Below are 18,706 nucleotides of genomic sequence, written 5' to 3' on the forward strand. Positions count from 1 at the left end.
CATAACAAATGTATGCTAATAGCTTCAAAAGTCAGAGCCTCCACTTGTTCGCCAACATTGTCAACGCGTGCCTGGAATCTTCTCCAGGTGGTCTCCAGATCCCAGAAGCACATTTCTTGTGGCAGTTGTTGTAAATTCTCAGAAGTGTTAAAACAAATGTTGAAGCACCCTGTCTGTATATTACCGTAATATGAAAACAAATCGTGGAGTATTTTGATGGATTTGACGTCCAGGGACTTTTTTTTTTAACTCGTTTGTCCTCAATCCCTTTCGATAACCCCTTCGCCTGCACACCGGCAGTGGGAATCAGAGCCACAGCAAGTCACATAAACCGACTTAGGATATACCATTACACAAATGCGAATAGAATCAACGAACCGGTCATGAAAAGTGTGTTTTTTTTAATAACCGCAATACTTTTACACCAAGTAAAAATTACACACACGCACAGCTTATTTAGAAGTGAATTCATGACCAAAGTGGTGGTGGTGGTGTAATTTGCGATGAGACCTCGGGGAGCAACTTTTCAGTCATGAGTTTCTTCCCAGAAATGTTTTGACATTAAAAAAGAACAATTTCACGTGTAATTTTTTTTCTTTCTCTTCTTATTTAAACGGTGTTATTTGTTTTTTTTATAAACCAACAACCGCCCCAGCGTATGTTAGTGTGCATGTTCTTGAGACGTCGTTTGGGCTGGAATTAAAAACGGCAAATATAAACATCGGCTGCTTTTACGACGGAAAATCTAAGCAGCAAACGTAAAAGCAACGAAACAGGTCGGCTAAGGGAGGGGGGGGGGTTAATGTTCTCACGAATCCAGTAGTAATACTGAGCAGTATGTAACCTTTCCACGCCTGTATGCTAAAACCACTCGACACAAACTCTAAGAAAGCGATGCTCATCACATTTTGAAGGAAGTCGCAAACCAACCGTAGTAGCACGCTCTGTTAAAGCTGGACGAATTAGACCTTAATATAATAACAAACTTTCACGATACATTATTTTCTGCACATTTGGGACAACACAAACCACGAGTTTCAAGCTCGAAACTTTACTCCGACAATTGTTGGAGGCAGGCAGTCTCAATATTGCTAAGTGTTTTTTAAAACAGCATCATGAGCATTCAGTTCATTTAGTTACAATATATATATTTTTTACATATATTCCATTAGCACATTTACTTTTATTGCCTTCGTACCGCTTTGTTTTAAATTTCACGTTTTGTTTAAAGTGACAAGCTTAGCTTAAATTACAGTATTCTTCTTATACAGTATTCCCACAATTGCGTTATACTTCCCCACTAAAAACACACAAAACTAAGGTTGTGTCAAACTTTCTACAGTAAACCAAACCCAGACATATTTTTCAGCCAGCCTCGGGCAATCAAAACTGCGCAGTATAGATTAACAGTTCCAAACACAATACCGGTACCCGTTCACGATACAAATCGATTCAATTCCCAGGTCGTCTGGTCTGGTGGCAACCCTACACAACACAACCTTTGAAATCAACGGGCTCACATTGACGTCTACAAAAACCAGACCAACGTGAAACACTCTTGTGGTGGTGGTACAGCCTCTAACCAGTGGAAAGAGCTACTCCAAGGTATCAATCCAACACGCAGCTGTCTCTGTATCAAATAAGTGCTCAGAAACGGCTATAAATTCACAAGCAGCAATATAACCTCACCACACGCTAATTCATACTCATCGCCGCCAGTTATTTAACTGCACGAGGACACTTGCAGACCTCACACCACCCCCTTGCTCACCAGTAAAGTTCATTTGAGCCTCACAGAGGGCAATTCCGCCTTACTTAACCCAAGGTGTGACCTCGTGAACGGCGAACGATGGATAAACTAAACAGGGTTTGCCTTGTAGCAACTTTTAGCGAGCCCTATGAAGTGAAAACTCGAGCCCTCAAATCATTCCCCACACCAATAATGTTCACTTACAAGGAGGGGGGGGGGGGAGACTCCTTCTCTCTCATCCCTCTACATCGTGCCGCAGAGTGGACATTGTTGCTCAACAGCAGAAGCTGCGTAGAATATTCGGGGGCCTGCAAAAGGTTGTGAAAGACATTACCAGAACAATATTACCGACGACCCTCTGAAAAGTCATGTGGAATGGCATAAACCAACAACACAAGTGACATTTGGTGACACGACCAAACTATTTCATTTACTGCATACATGTTTACACAGCAGCATACTTATAAATGCAGGGCATCATCAGATTTAATTAAATAAGATCACAGTGAGGATACTATTCCTTTTGTTATAGTGTGATCGCCAATCACAACACGTCTTTCATAAATCATACCTTGTGAGCCTCGAGTCTGCAAGCTACGATGTCTGTTATCCCTTTAAAACACCCATGCTTTACTGTCTAGCACCGAGAATGATTGGTAATCCTACCGATTTGTCTAGAAACCCTGTCGCACATTAGGCTATTGCCAATAACCTCACGCGATCAAGTTGTGCACATAACTCAGAACTGAACTGACATCGCTTCCAAGTCTGGAGCCTGGTCACAGGCCAGCAAGTCCTCCAACTCGTGATGCACGCAGGGCGACACATCTCGGCCTCGCAGAACTTCTGGCAGACAGATCTTCGCTCTCTTCTTCATCAAAATGTGGAGATGAAAGGAAAAAAATGCTACTGGGGGGGGGGGGGGGGGGAATGGATTGTATGCATACGTTGAGCCCGACATCCCAGGCATGAGGCGGAGGTTTAAATGTGTTGTTTGGGAGTGGGTTCCATAATCTTGTAAAGTCTGCCTCCTTTCCTTTGAGTACAAACTGCTCTTTTTGTTTAGTTTGTTGTCCTCTCCCCTCCCCCACACCTCCGATTATCACGGTTGGCTAAGTGCGGTGCGAAAAAAGTTCAGCATACGTACATACAAACATGATGTTGTTCGATTCGCTAATTTTGACGTGTATTCATCAAATGCGTTTCAGATTGAGCTATCTCTGTCTGCTGTGCGTAGAATAACCGCTTTGTTAAAATTACAACCGAGAGCAGCATCATACGTGGAAGGCATGTTGTTGCTTTTACTAGGTCAGTTTAAACGACAATGTTTGGAACAAAGTCCCCACACCACACACGACCCCCCTGATTATTATATTGCCAGGAGGCAGTGGAGTTTACAAAACGTGTGCACACAAGGTAGTGCTCTGCCTGTCGAGATATACAATCTCAACATTTGCTAAAAATTACATCTCAATGGAACATCTGCTAATTTTAGTTTCAGTTTTGAAAAGCAACACGAACAGATATAAAAACACAAAACTTTGCACTTTATATTACTCCGGCACTAGCTAGTACATTTCAAGAATTGTTCTTGTCCATAAGTCATGATGCACACCAATGCCATTCACGTCACACTGCTGTTGCCAAATCTTTTTTAGAATTTCGTCCAAGTAAAAATAAAGCAAAGTCATTTTAAACGTAACTTTTTAAATAAATAAAATATTTATTTGCATGTCCTAAGGGGTCAACATATCTAGCTAATGGGGAATGAGTAATGCAGGGCTTTTGCTAAAGATTTCACAAAATTAAGCAAAACTGCTTTGAACCAAGTGCCATAATTAAAATCACTTTTAATTTACAACTGCAGGGGGAACTTTCTTCCTAACATTCCAATGTCTTGTAACCCTTTTTTGTCATTCTAAACCATGTGCACATGCCTGGAGTCATTCAATAAACAAGCAGCAGAAGCAGCGACAACAACATTCCATCGCTCTTTGGGGCCGTACCACGCATTGTTCGGCATGTCCAACGTCCTCGCTCCGCGTCGTGGGAGCTTCTTCCAAGCTGAAGTAACCACTAGCTCTCTGGGCATGTTCAACGGAACGTCGTACATCAAGCCCAACACAGCACCCAGTACGACCAGAAAAAAACAGGAACTTAAAAGCTCCCAGAACGTGGAGAGAAACGTCCGTAATTCTATCCAAATAAATAACGCGACAAGGGCTCGGAAAAAAAACTAAGTGAGAATTATTTGTTTAGAACTCCCTCCTGTGGTATTTGTCTGGGTCGTAGTACTTTGACACGACTACGCGACTCGCGAACTTGCGTCCTGACAATGCTTGCTGGGCCCTCTGGCAGTCAAGTATGGATGAAAACTCCACAAAAATCTGCAACAAGAGGAGAATGGAAAATCAGACTGCGATTCATTAGTGCCATCACAAACAGCGGCCACATCACTGCAAACATAACACATTTGGCAGCTATTGAGCACAGGCCTGCTCATGGGCAAAGTTTAATTTCTCAGATGAACACGTGGTACCTGCAAGCAACTTATTCTAAAGTTTAACCACAGCTCTCTGCTTGTTGTTCTATCCATGGTTTTTCATGCATCAGGCTATTTCAAGGTCGGATTGTACAGCTCAATAAAACATTGAAAAAATAAATATCCCCAATGGCCTTTCATGCGATCATCAGCAATACAGTTTCTGTGAAGTCTTACGATCTCATCTCCAATCAGTTAGGACCAGCACAGCTCTTTAAGCCCCATTCAGTTCATAACAAAAACTGTCCAAAATCAGGAATGGACTCTGTTCGAGAGAAAATGTAATTTTTCGATTTAAAGCTTTCATGACTGCAGGGATTCATACTCTTGGTTCTTTCGGTAAAGTCACGTGGAAGGGATATAATAAAATAATAAAAATAGAACTACAAAATTCTCACGACGTTTCGATTGCAACACAAGCAATCATCATCAGGTGTGAAAACCACAGCAAGAAAATTTTGAAAAAAAGCTGGTGCTAACGTTAAGAAAAAAACCGCCACTTATTTTCTAATTTTCTTGCTGTGGTTTTCACACCTGATGATGATTACTTGTGTATCAATCGAAACGTCGTGAGAATGTTATTGTTTAATTTTTATTATTTTATTATTTCCCTTCTACGTGACTTTACCGAAAGAACCAAGAATAGAAAACGTCATGCCTGTGGCATATATTGCCACACATCCCCGCGAGCCGAAACGGCGCAAAGTGTGGGCGCGAAACAAGCCGTCGACGGGTCACGCGCAGTTATTGTCTTGTGCCCACCTTCCCGCAGCCCGGCACCTCGAGGCCGTTGATGGGACGCGGGATCTCGAGCGACCGCACGCAGCCGTACTTCTCGCACTCCTCGCGGATGTCCTCAACGATGTCCTCGTACTCCTCCTCCTCCGCAAGCTCGGCCGCCGTCACCATGTTCATGAGGCACAGCACCTCGGTGGGCAGCCCGCTGTGCTGCACCTGCGTGGGACCCAGTCCGGGGACCTGCAGCGCCACTGGCGTCTGCGTCACCGCGCCCTGCGCGCACATCGGTGAAAACAAAGAGGGAGCTTTTAGTCGACGTTGAATATCGGAAACGAAGCGACGATGATCTTGTTTAAGTGGTGCTCTCCCGACGTGTTGTTAGATTGTACGGTGGTTTTTTTTTTCTACAACACAGCGTCCGACGTTTTCCTCTGAGAAACAAAACACTCGTCAATGGAAATGGCCAAACATCCAATTGTAGAACCCTCCTGAAAATGAGTCTTGAGACTCGGTGAGGTCTTCCTGGGGAATTAAATTGCATGAAGCGCTGTGGTACTGCAGACTAGCATTAAACTAAACAATTTTTATTTTAGCAGGTAAGGTCAACTGAGCTACATAGCTCTTTTTCAGAAGTGACTTGGACACAAATGATAGCTCAACGAAGTGGCTTATCACTTGGAAATTTATAGCAGCTCAACTATAAACGCATATTTCGAAATGTGGAGGGAAAACCGGGAGGGCCCGGAGAAAAATCCACACGACCACGGGGAGACACAGCGAACTCTAAATATACAGCAGGCATCAGGGTTGGGATTGAACCCACAACTTCCTGCATACCAGGTGAGGGAATTAACATCTCGCCACCCGTGCGGCACTGTGTGGTATTTAACAGAAGCGACGGATGCCAGTGAAGGGAGCGAGGGAGTGTGCTGCGGACCTGCGCGGCATTCTTTGATCCGACGCTGGCTCTCTGAACCACGAGTTTCTTGTCTCCGATTTGCATTCCATTGAGTCCCGCGATGGCCTGCAACCGCAAAGCGTGCAACGCGCAGGCACTTGTTTAACGGCACTTGTTAGCTATTTTTGTTTTAATCTTTACGGGAAGGTTTACCACATTTGTATTTACGTTTACTGATAATTAAAATTTCCTCACGTCAATGCTGTTTTTCTATCATTATTAAGAGTGTTTATGTTAATAACCACATGATCCTGCACATTTGGTGTTGCACTGCACTTTCATCTGCAGATAGCTTGTACATGAGGTAGACTAATGGGCCTCCTATATATAATAAAAAGTGGTAGCTTTATATTCAATAAAACGGCTTTATTGGTGGTGGCTTGAGGTCGTTGAAACTCAGTTGATGCTAGGGCCTCTGATTGTTATGCTCCCTGCCTTTGCAACTCCACAACACGTCATATCAGGGTTTCTAGCAACGTTGAACTTTTTGCATAAAATGTAAAATTATATTTTTTTCATTAGCTCATCCTTAAGCTGGCTTGATTGGGAATTGCTTTTATTGTTGATATATTTTTGTTTAAATTTGAGTTTTTATTTGAATGTACCTTTGTGGATACTTTGCATGAAGAGCGCGAGATAAAATCAAAACGTATTGCAAATATGCTGTATTAAGCCACAGATAATAGACATCAAAAGACCTAAATTTCGATTTAAAGCTTTCGTGACTGCAGGGATTCATCTTCTTGGTTCTTTCGGCAAAGTCACGTAGAAGAGAAATAATAAAATAATAAAAATTAAACATAATAAAATAATTCTCATTATTTTATTATGTTTTAAGTTGTTTATTAGGTCTTATGATCTTCTTGGTTCTTTCGGTAAAGTCACGTAGAAGGGAAATAATAAAATCATAAAAATAAAACTGTTAAATAATGATAATTATTTTATTGTTTTATTTCTATTATTTTAAAATAATAAAAATAAAACATGAATAAAATAATAGGGCTAACAATCACCGTCATCCTCTGTAATTGTTTTCAAACGGCTCTCACGGCAGCCTTTACTTCGACGAGCGAGAGACACCAAGACGACAAGCGGCGAGACTACTTCAACGCCCGTACCTGGTCCGTCATGTTGACGTCCACGTACTCGCAGAAAGCGTAGCCCTTCGACAGGGAGGTGGAGCTGTCCTTCACCAGGTTGAATGCTTTCAGAGGCCCAAACGCAGTGAGGAGCTCCTTAACCTTAACACAAATAACAACATTTGTCCGTCGTTCAGAATCAGAATCTTCATTTATACTGGAGGAATCCGATGAGCTACAAAGCTTTTTTTTTTAATCACAGATGTCCAGTAAGCATGCATGTATGGGCGTGCATCATGCGCAGCACATGTGCCCATGCGCGTACAACACATGCAATGCACCGGGATTACATACCTTCTCTGCCATGATCTATCCACTAATAAATACGGGCCTCCACGTATTTATACCCCTGCCACTGGTTCTGTGATTATGTTACCACAAGATAATTTAAGAGTTTTTGGATGTTGCGCTGTATTTTGTTTGGAGGAAGCTGTGAACTCAGCTCAACTATTGATATTTTAAATATGTTGTGGTCACAAAATACTCACTGTGCCTCACAGACAACAGTCGATTTTCCCACATCAACCAAAACCCATCAATGCGCTTTCACAAACGGCATTAAGATGATTACTACGTCATATGTTGGTGGGCGGAGAACAAGAGTCTCCGTGCAGGCTAAGGGGTGCAGCATATGATGAATAAATGTACCTTCACCTAAAAGGACTTCAAAATCAATCTTTGTATACGGTGCTGCCCATTGTACGAATGCAAGCGATATACCGCCTGATGTGTATCAGAGCCCGGCTCCATTCCGTGCTGCACACATTATTTAGTAGAAAAAAAAAAGAGTGTAAAAAGACTCACTCAATCGACTGGCAAGGGCCACTTGTATTTTCACTTGCCTGGGATCTCTTACTGTCTGGGTTTGCAGCAGATCAGTGTTAGAGTACTAGGTGGACTACGCGCCAAGACTTAATGATTTTGAACAGCTCCCTAGCTGTTGAATTGGGAAACAACAACAAAAAATAAAACACGAGTCAATATTAGTGGGGAAAAAACCGAGCAGCAGGGCATTCCAAAACTGTGTTGCTGTAACACTGTCTGCAGATATATTACGCTTAGAATATTGAATCATTTATTTAGAAAATTTGGCTGAAAGACGGACAAAAAGGAGCGATTCTGGCGACTTCAAAGGATAAAATGTCGTGAGGAAGATGGAATGTAAGAATATTAAATCAAACAGGAATGCTATCCTTGAGATGCACAGGTTGCAATAGCTAAAAATTAACTGTAGCTCAATTTTATTACCTTGTTTATCGCTGGCAGTGGCACAAAGTCGCACACCATTACAGATCGGACTGTGCCAACAAATGTCCGGTAAACACAAAAATCGCACAATCGTAAATTTATATGCAAATGTTTTGTTGAATAATTAAAGAAGCTGGGCATATCAAGTTTGTTACAAACATTTAATTAATCATTGTGTGTGGTGAAAAGTGAGGTTTTTTTTGTCCCAAGAGGAACATTTTTCGAATAATGATTTAGAAATTAAATTGCAGTGTTAAAAGTGTTAGCCGAAAAAAACTAATAAAATGCACTGCATTGTCTTGCCTGCAGCACGTCACTAAATCTAAACCCATTTTCAAAAATATGAGTCGCACCGTGTTTGCTCGCACATTCCGACTGAACCTGCAGTAGATTGGGTTACATGCAAAAATAAATCACATGCTCTCGCTGAGTGGACAAGCTATGGATGCAAAGCGTAAATAATGAGTCAAACCATACATGGATATATTCTTTGGGTCTTTCGGTAAAGTCACGTCGATAAGACGCCAAAAGCACATGGCATATTTACATGGGTCAATAATAAGGATTTTATATCACTATGAACTACTGGTATTGCAGTTCTCATTTCTAAAGTGAGACGGCATACATTATATGTATTTTCCAAATGAGACCATGTCATTTTAAATCGATCTACTGTACATGAAAATTGGCCCAATGATATAGGGAAGCTTTCAAACACCGTAACCGGAACATAACACAAAAATTAATCATGGAAATGCTCCGGTGCTGCTACCACTGCAAACTGCTGCACCGTTCCAAGTCCCACCTGGTCCTCGTTCAAGTAGCTTGGCAGGCCCCCGATGAAGATTTTGTGCGGAGAATCTGGTACAACAGTGGAGACAACACCTACAACCGGGAAAAAATACCACAGGAGAAGAGTGGTCATGGTTAGTGTAATGGCGTGTAATGGCTGGTCACATGTGGGACTTATGTATGTATGTTGAACTTTTTACGCATCGTACGTAGCCAACCATGCTAACCGGAGGCGCGGGAAGGTTTGAACATCTCACCGAAGGGATCTTGAAATCCACATTTCACATGCCACGGAAAATGTAAGTCTGTTCAACGCTTGTTCAATTGCCTGCTCCGTCGACAGCTGACCGAGTGGACGCGCCATCGCAACGCGAGTCATCAACGGCAATAGCAGCGAGCGTCGTAGAAGCGAGACCGTGCCCCGAGGGCACCCCCGCACCTGGCACGTGGACCGTGGGCGCCTCGGACATGCCAGGCAGCGGCTGGTAGTCATGCGGCCGTCGGATCTTGAGGCTCTGGCCTTGGAACAGGATTCCGTCGAACGCCATCGCCTGCGTCGTCTCATCCACCGAGCGGAACTACACGCGTGCCACGGGTGCGTTAAGAGTACGGAGCAAATGATCATTTGAGACATGACCAGTCCGCCCAGCGTTGAAATAACGCGACAAGATTCGTGGACTTTGGTCCACAATTTACGCGATTGCAAAATTAAAACCTTAAATAAAAAAACAAGGACATGTGTGGTGCGCACGATGTTGATAACATTTCAAAGCACTGTTGCAGAAGGTGTTTAATTCGGCAAGACGAGCAGGCCACCAGGATTGAGACCTTAATGCTTTTTGCTAGGCTCTCGAACCGCTGCTTTGCTGCACGACGCACCTCAAGGAAGGCAAAGTTCTTGTCCAGGTTGACTTGGACAGCCAGGATGGGGTCACCTGGAGCCTGGTTGAGGCCAGCCAATTTCATCTGTGTGTTGAAGAACATAAGCATGGCTTCCTAGAAAAGATGCAAAAGACGAAGTGTTATTTTGTCATTTTGACAGCACGTTTCAATAAATAAATATTGCATTCATTTCCATTTGTAGTAGGTACACTAATATACGATTGCGATACACCCGAAGATCGGATAAGATGTAAGTTTGGAGAGTAAAAAATATATGGCAGATTATATTAAAAAAATTTCCATCAAAGGCATTAATTCGTCAGAAATAATGTTTATCATTTCATTTTTTGGTTTGTTTCATTCATCACAATATAGCCACACAAGATTTAGTTCGTCACGTTTGGAAAGTGACCGATTGGACATTAAGAAAAAAAGTCAACAAAAGCGGCAGGATTTACTGGGACGCCTTTGGCCCACACGATACGGACACATGCGATGCTCGCGTGCCCGCTCGTGCCAACAATCCGGACTACCTCGGTAGCGCCGAAGGGTATGTTGCCGATGTAGAGACGCCGGGCCTGCCGTGTCATCTGGCTGCCGACCACCAACGCCTGTGTGGGAGTGGCCGGCACCTCGCCCGCCACGCTCGGCAGCAGCAGTGGGGTCGCCGGAATCTGTCCCGCCGCTGGTCGCCCAACAAAGCACACGCCACAAGACAAAGGTCCCCCTCCCCGTATAGCCTTTAGAAGACTGTTGGGGCAAGTGCTGTTCACGAGCAGCACCTGTGAAGGCCGGCACGGTACACGAGGGGGTGGGTGGCCAGCACCACGCCACCTTTGTCTCCCCGGTGGCAATGTTTAGACATTGCACCAGGTACTAGGGGAGGCCCAGGACCGGTTCAGATAATCGTCGCTGGTGTTGGCCGTGAAGATAAATGTCAACGACGATGTGTTCAGGAAAGCATCCATGGTCACCACTCCCCACACGTTCATGTCCCTCTTGAAAGAAAGAGTAGCTGCAGAAGGCGTGTTATGACCCTCGGGGTTTCATCAATGTGGGGCAGCTCTGCTCTGATCAAATAGCTGTGTGACACCGAGTTACAGAGGAATCCATGTGCATGAATGTTACCAGAAAAGGCATGGGATTTACCACCAATGTGGATGTAAATCTAAAATACAGTCTCAGCAGATCCTTCAGTAATTTTGTCATACAAAGTCAAAGAAATACTTAATTTGATGGGAAGGAATGCGGGACTTTCGTTACTTATCTCAGTCATCAAAATCATAATTGCAAAGATACCCTATGCTAATAGTACTCAGTTTTAGACATTTCTAAACTCTCTTCCTCTCTTTCCATTCCTCTCATTTTTGTTGCAATTAGGATTTAGGACTATTTTTGTAAAAATTATATATCCCGTGGATATGTTGGGGACAAATTGAGTTATTGGGGTGGGAGGAGGGGGGTATGTAGGAAGACTTAAACGGCAATATTTTACGGGAATTTGCTTGTCCTCACAAGTGTAGATCCATGAAAAAGAGCTGCATAGCTCATCGGATTCCTCCAGTCTAAATCAACATTTTGATTGGAAGGAATAATTCTGATTCTCAAGTACACACTGGCAGCGGTGTGGATTGCTCCTGTTCGAGAGACATGCTGTCGAGTAAAGACAGGACGAGACGGCAAAATCAACTCTTTCGTTAAACATATTACCTTGCATGGCTTTGTACTGCAGCGGTGTGATGTGTTCAAAGCCAGGGGCAGGGACGTCCCAGTACTTGTAAGCCTTCTTTTTGCGACACTTTTTTGGAGAGCGAGAACGACTGCAGGAAACAACGGTAATAATTATGTCAACCGGGGCGGTAAAGCCGATATGAGTTGGTAGAAGTTTCCACCCGTGATTAATGATCACATTTACTAAACCTTCACTAGGAACGCATGGAATTAAATTTCACTAAAAACTGTTTTAAGTACCTCCATCCATTTTCATCCACAGCTCAACCTGGGCTGCCAACCTCCAGATAATTTTTTACAGAATAAAACCCACTCACCCCCTGGCATTTTCCTCACCCCTCTTTTACCTCTGCTCGCCTCCGGCGTAACACTCTCTCCTCTCTCTTCGCCACGATAACTACAGCCGTCGCAGAGACGTACCCACAAACGCACGACCCGGCTAGCGGACGCGAGCATGCAGGACAAGGACACCTGCGTGAGCGGCGCTTGTGGTCCCGGGAACGGCTGCGCCTCTTCCGGCTCCGGCTGTGACTGCGGCTCCGCTTTTTGTGGCTGTGCCGTCGCACCTTTCCATGCTCCGCCAGCCGCTCTTCCGAAGGGCGGGCAAGGTGGGCAGAGTGGCGAAATGCAAAAACAACAGACACAGGATCTTAAATTTCGATTTAAAGCTTTCGTGACTGCAGGGATTCATCTTCTTGGTTCTTTCGGTAAAATCACGTAGAAGGAAAATAATAAAATAATAAAAATAAAACATAATAAAATAATTCTCACGACATTTCGGCCACAACGCAAGCAGCCATCTTCAGGTGGAGAACAGGTCCAGGTCCACCTGAAGACGGCTGCTTGCGTTGTGGCCGAAACGTCGTGATAATTATTGTATCATGTTTTATTTTTATTATTTTATTATTTTCCTTCTACGTGATTTTACCGAAAGAACCAAGAAGACACATGATCGCGTACTGTAACCTGATACTATTTCGTAGATTTTCGAGGCTGTGCCTTGTAGCCATCCGATGTGTTTTTTCGGGTGGGTTTTGTGTGTTTGCTGGGTATGTCCGGCGTTTGGCTCATTCATGCTCACAGCAGCGGCTTTTGGCTGGCCATCGAACAAAGACGGTCACCGTATCGCGCGCTTTAAGATGCGCTTCCGCGGTCGTCTGGAATGCTCTGCCTTCCGGTATTAGGAAGCCAATGGAGCTGTGCAATTTGAAATCATCTAGATAGAAACCCAATTTCTTTATAACTGCTCTTTGTGTTTAGTTTGTTTTCATTCGCCCAACACTTCCGATCAGCACGTTTGGCTACGTACGACGCAAAAGATGTTCAACATATATACACACACATGCTGGGAGCTCCAAGAGGATCATCCACTCAGGTGTATATCTCCATTGGCTGCCATTCTATCGTAGGTTCTGTCCACTGGGCATCACTTTATAAATTGCTCAACATTACACTTCCACTACATTTAATCCCTATTCCGTCTCTAAGCGGAATCCGAAAAACGCAGCTCGGCACTTGTTGGGCACGTTTCAGATATGGATTTGTTTTTCAGTGTTCAACTTTAGGATTAATTTGTAGTTGGGTTATGTGTGTTTTGTCTTGAGATTTGTAGTTGGGAAAATGTATTCTATACTCTGGATAAATGCAATACCGTGTTGTTACAGAAGGCCTCTCCAATCTAAAACAACCACGTGGCATAACATGCAGTTGCAGATCTCTTCAACTTAACTGCCTTGCTCTTAATTCAAAGAATCTCATTAAAAGTGCTCAATGCAACCTCAAAGGGTGCCCTCGAAAGCACTACGTTACGTCTGTACGATACATCATATTGATCTTTAGCATATGATAGATGCATCAAACGGGGTGTATAAATAATCGATGTCCCTCCCCCATCATTTGTATCATCATCAGCCGTGATCAATCCCAAAGGCGCCACCAGTCTCCCTATGTAAGTCCACCAAAGTACACAACACGATTTTGTTATCGCTCCATCCCCTCAATATGACAACTCTAGGACGCGTTCCATTCCTTAGCTTCCACGTTATACTGGTAGGAACCTCCTGGTTACACCAGCCCACAGGGGATTATTGTGTCCGTCCGTCGTGCAGGGAGGGGCTGGGTGAGGAGAGAGAGGCTGGGTGGGGAGGGTGGGGCGGGGCTGGGTGGGGAGGGTGGGGCTGGGTGGGGAGGGGAGGGTGAGCAGGGGCTGGTTGGGGCTGGGTGGGGAGGGGCTGATCACCCCGTGGTGCCCTTATAAAACTCAACGTTTAACCTACTCACGCCGGCTTGTGCCCACCCTCACAGCCGGGCATATTTGCGGAATACACCACGCCGCCATTGACCCTGGCCATTGACCGAGCAACCCGACGTTCCTACACCAGCTCCCTCCGCAGGAATGTGTTTATTATTGGCTGTATGGTAACCGTACCTTCTCGTGTCCTGCCCCAGCCCAATTACCTTAACGGTTTGAATTACGGTACTTTTACCGTATTACGTCTTGACTTAAAGCTTTCGTGAATGCAGGAATTCATGTTCTTTGGGTCTTTCAGTAAAGTCAAAGTTATTTTCAAAGAAAATAACAAAAATATAACAAAAGACTACGAATTTTCGATCGCAACACAAGCGACACGAGCGTTCGTCGTCATGATGACGAACGCTTGTGTTGCGATCGAAACGTCGTAGTTTTTTGTTATTTTCTTTGAACCTAATTACGTGACTTTACCGAAAGACCCAAAGAATACTTTTATTAAGTTTCGTGACCTCCCCCCTCCCTAAGCACCAGAAGCCGCTACATTCGCAATGTTAATATTTTTTACAAAATAACAATTCCGAAATCGAATCGCGCTACCTCATTCAATAGCGAGGTCCTTAGCCCCCACTCGAGTCTTAAAAACACGAATCTTCTTCGCTGGTGATGGACGTTATTATTGGCAGCCGTCAAACCAACGACACGGTACAATGTTTACAACTAAAAACCTATTGGCAATACGCGACACTCAAGAACGGCATTTAATCGCTGCACTTTTAGTCTTTCGCCCTGAGGTCAAAGGTGGCAATGTCTGCACGTCACCACAAGCCACGGAGGTGCAGCAGCAGGAGACAGAGGTCGCAACCGGGTACCCGATACCCGTACCCTACCCGATACCCGGCTACCCGTACCCCGCCGGGTACGGGTACCCGTTTGCGACCCTGGTGCGGCCGGGTACGGGTAGACCGTGAGTCACCGGTGAGTAACTGATTGTCACTCATTTCCCAACGTCTTGTCTCTTGATAATTGGTTCTTTACCCTTCTATCTGGCAACAAAACTGACACCTTTTTGTTGCCAGATAGAAGGGTAAAGAACCAATTATCATATTTTTACTGGCAAATGAGGTCCCCATAGTCTTGTCTCTTCTCACAATTCAAGTTCCTAGAATCAACCCACCCGCGCCTGCAACATGGCTTCATCCCAGAGGTCGCAATCAGGTACCCGATACTCGTACCCTACCCGTACCTGGCCGGGTACGGGTAGGGTACGGGTACGGCCGGGTACGGGTACCCGTTTGCGACCCTGGTGCGGCCGGGTACGGGTAAGGAATCAAAACCCGTTTGCGACCTCTGGCAGGAGGAGATGGCAGCAGCCTCAACCAGCTGTGGATAGACCAAGCAATGCAGGTCACTTACTGCTGCGAGATTGAAGTTCTTCCCGACTTAACGGGACTTCAGCCCCCCACCACCACCACCACCAACCACAACACTACCACCTTGAACAGGGGTCGATTTTAAAAGTGGCATGAGACCCGTCGGAGCGACAACGCCGGCCGGCGAGACGTCTACAGACGCGCACGCACAGACACGCACACAAAAACAAAGATCCCCCGTGTAGCCTCAACAGACTGTAGGGGCAAGTGCTGTTAGCGAGCACCTATGAAGGCCGGAACGGTACACGAGGGGGTGGGTGGCCAGCACCACCGCCCGACCGCCTTTGTCTCCCTAGTGGCGATGTTCACACACCGCACCGGGTACTCATTTCAGGCTGAGTCGACTTAGGGGAGGCCCAGGACCGGTTCAGATAATCGTCACTGGTGTTGGCCGTGAGCGGGAATCGAACCCGGGGCGCCGGGTTCATAGCGCAGCGTGCTAACCACTACACCACCGCTCCCCACGCACAGACAGACACACGCACAGACAGACACACACACAGACACATACACACACACTCTCACACACAGACATACAGACACACACACAGACATATACACAGACACACACAAACACTCACACAGACACACATACAGACACACACAGACATACAGACACACAAAAATACAGACACACACACAGACATAGACACACATAAGCGCACATACACACAGAACACATACATACACACACACACAGACATACAGACACACACACAGGCGCACAGACACACACACATACACACAGACACACACACACAGACACACACACAGGCGCACATACACACACAGACATACACACAAAGACACACACACACAGGCACACACACACAGGCACACACACAGACACACACCCACATACACACAGACACACACACACACAGGCTCGCGTTACATGCGGGCTCACGGTGCGCACGGCGATTCGACACGATCCGTGACTCTAAAACACCGGAAAGCATCTCGAACAATCGAGAAATGCGACACAAAGTGTTGTGTGTGCAGCAGCAGCAGCAGCGATATCGCAGTGCACACACAACACCGTGTTCGCGACTGCCGTAAACTATGCATGGCTCAGAGAAGCCCTCTTCTTGTGCTGGGGTACCCTGGCATCGTCTTCGTTGTTGTTGCTGTTGCTGTACCTTCCCTGTTGTTCAACAGCTGCTTCTCAAATTCATCGTATTCCGACATCCCTCTGTGTCCGTGGCGGTGGCAGGAGAAGTTGTCCCGTGGTGGTGGTGGGATGAGGAGGATGAGGAGCCGCCGTCTTGGATGGGGCTCCACACGTCGTGACCTCCCCACAATGCACATTGCTCCGGAAGTGTGGACGGCACGTGGTGGTGGAGGAGGAGGGAGGGGTCATCATTAATTTATAATAATTCTAGATTTGAAGCTTTCGTGACTGCAAGGATTCATACTTTTAGGGGTTTTTTCGGTAAAGTCACGTAGGTAAAATAGAAGTAAATAATAAAAATAATAGGAATAGAAATAAAATAATAAATCACGACGTTTCAGAGGCAACACAAGCTTCCTTCATCAGGTGTTGTCCCCGAAACGTCGTGATTTCTTATTTTATTTCTATTCCTATGATTTTTATTATTTATTTTCATTTTTACCTACGTTACTTTACCGAAAAAAACCTAAGAGTAATTTATAATAGTTTTATTTTTTGAGTTTGATCGTGTAAATGTGTCGTTAAACCCGCCACCACCCGACGCAGACAATTAGTAAGGGTTGTCACGTAAACACAACATGGAAATGCGTTACTAGTACAGCAACACCGGTGTGTCGGAGAGCCAAGTCACAACAGTTGTGGCTTGGCTTTAGTGACGAATTGTCCACGTTCTGTTTTACGTGGCAAACCTTACTAGTTGGCTGTGTCGGGTGGTGGCGGGTTTAACGACACATTCATATATTTACGCGATCTAACCTAAAAATACCTGTATTATGGATGATATTGGTCGCGAAAGTCTACGTGTTCAATAATAATTTATTATATTATCTATCTATATAAAGACCTTAATCTATATTGCATTATATATTTGCACACACACAAATGTACGTTGACCCTGGCCATTGACCGAGCAACCCAACGTTCCTACCAGCTCCCTACGCAGGTATGTGTTCATTGCATCATGAGCAACACGAGCATTTTAATGATCAATTTACTGGACCAATGCAATTATCAGTTTTCACTCAGTGTAATCCATTACACTCATAATTTAATTATAGTAGCAGGTGTGGTTATGTTCATGATATGAGTGCGTATATTGACACGATTAGAACACATTCCTGTGGAGGGAGCTGGTAGGAACGTTGGGTTGCTCGGTCAATGGCCTGCAGGGTCAACGGCGGCGTGGTTTATTCCGCAAATATGCCCGACTGAGGGCGGGCACAAGCCGGCGTGAGTAGGTTAAACGTTGAGTTTTATAAGGGCACCACGGGGTGACCAGCCCCTCCCCACCCAGCCCCACCCCTTACCCAGCCCCTCCCCACCCAGCCCCACCCTCCCCACCCAGCCCTTCCCCACCCTCCCCACCCAGCCCCTCCCCACCCCCACCCAGCCCCTCCCCACCACCCAGCCCCACCCCCCCACCCAGCCCCTCCCTACACGACGGACACAATAATCCCCTGTGGGCTGGTGTAACCAGGAGGTTCCTACCAGTATTACAGTTGTCATACATGTCAACCCCTTAGCAGTACCTATCTTATTACAGACCAACTCAGGCCTCATTGGTCACCACGTGCCCTTATACATCTCAACGTTCATCCTACAAATATCCCATCACAAGGGAGAAACACAAACAAATAGACAAAACAATTTGTTTTGCCCGTATCGAAACGGCTGTACGCCGTATGGACCTGAAAACTCAATGTCCCTGTACATGAATAGGGGGTAACCCATTTGGGTTGACAGCTATTAAGTTATCCTTGTTAACCCCCTGCTCACCCTGGTTAATCCCCCCCCCAGCCAAACCTCCCCATGAGACCCCCTCAACTGACCCCTGGCTTCAGCCACACGTGGTGTTTAAATCGCACGCCTCTCCGTCACTTCTCACGGCAATCCGATCTCAAAACGCCTCCAGGGCAGAGATCACCTCGTCTCCCCCGTACCCGGACACGCCGTGGCCCGCAGGACTCCGCCCTCAGAGCATTTTGTATTCCCATAGTGACATTCTTGGGGGTAGGAGGGGGCGGAGCTATAGGGGGGTGGTGGGGGGACGTTGGGGGCGGTGCTACAAGTATTG

General features: G+C 45.5%; 1 protein-coding gene across 1 annotated transcript; it reads right to left on the bottom strand.

Moving 5' to 3' along the window:
• Window positions 1-378: 378 nt before the first annotated feature.
• Window positions 379-16,788, bottom strand: LOC133340601 (splicing factor U2AF 65 kDa subunit-like). The gene is made up of 11 exons (XM_061548958.1): window positions 16,601-16,788; window positions 12,252-12,369; window positions 11,760-11,869; window positions 10,583-10,734; window positions 10,047-10,163; window positions 9,607-9,745; window positions 9,181-9,260; window positions 7,107-7,229; window positions 5,968-6,054; window positions 5,055-5,303; window positions 379-4,137 (listed from the first exon to the last, which is right to left on the bottom strand). The coding sequence occupies exons 1-11, from the start codon at window positions 16,767-16,769 to the stop codon at window positions 4,006-4,008; spliced, it is 1,476 nt and encodes a 491-aa protein (XP_061404942.1). The 5' UTR covers window positions 16,770-16,788; the 3' UTR covers window positions 379-4,005.
• Between the last annotated feature and the right edge of the window lie 1,918 nt (window positions 16,789-18,706).

The sequence above is a fragment of the Lethenteron reissneri genome, chromosome 10 (assembly GCF_015708825.2).
Source record: "Lethenteron reissneri isolate LAM-NWPU_2019-01 chromosome 10, ASM1570882v1, whole genome shotgun sequence".
Taxonomy (NCBI): Eukaryota; Metazoa; Chordata; class Hyperoartia; order Petromyzontiformes; family Petromyzontidae; genus Lethenteron; species Lethenteron reissneri.

Excerpts from the sequence above, each read along its gene's own strand:
- LOC133340601 (XM_061548958.1), bottom strand. The coding sequence starts at position 16,769 with ATGTGCATTGTGGGGAGGTCACGACGTGTGGAGCCCCATCCAAGACGG. Across the intron at positions 10,735-11,759 it reads GCAGTACAAAGCCATGCAAG|CGGCGGGACAGATTCCGGCG; the intron begins GTAATATGTTTA and ends TTGGGCGACCAG. Across the intron at positions 9,261-9,606 it reads GCCCACGGTCCACGTGCCAG|GTGTTGTCTCCACTGTTGTA; the intron begins GTGCGGGGGTGC and ends TCCCGGTTGTAG.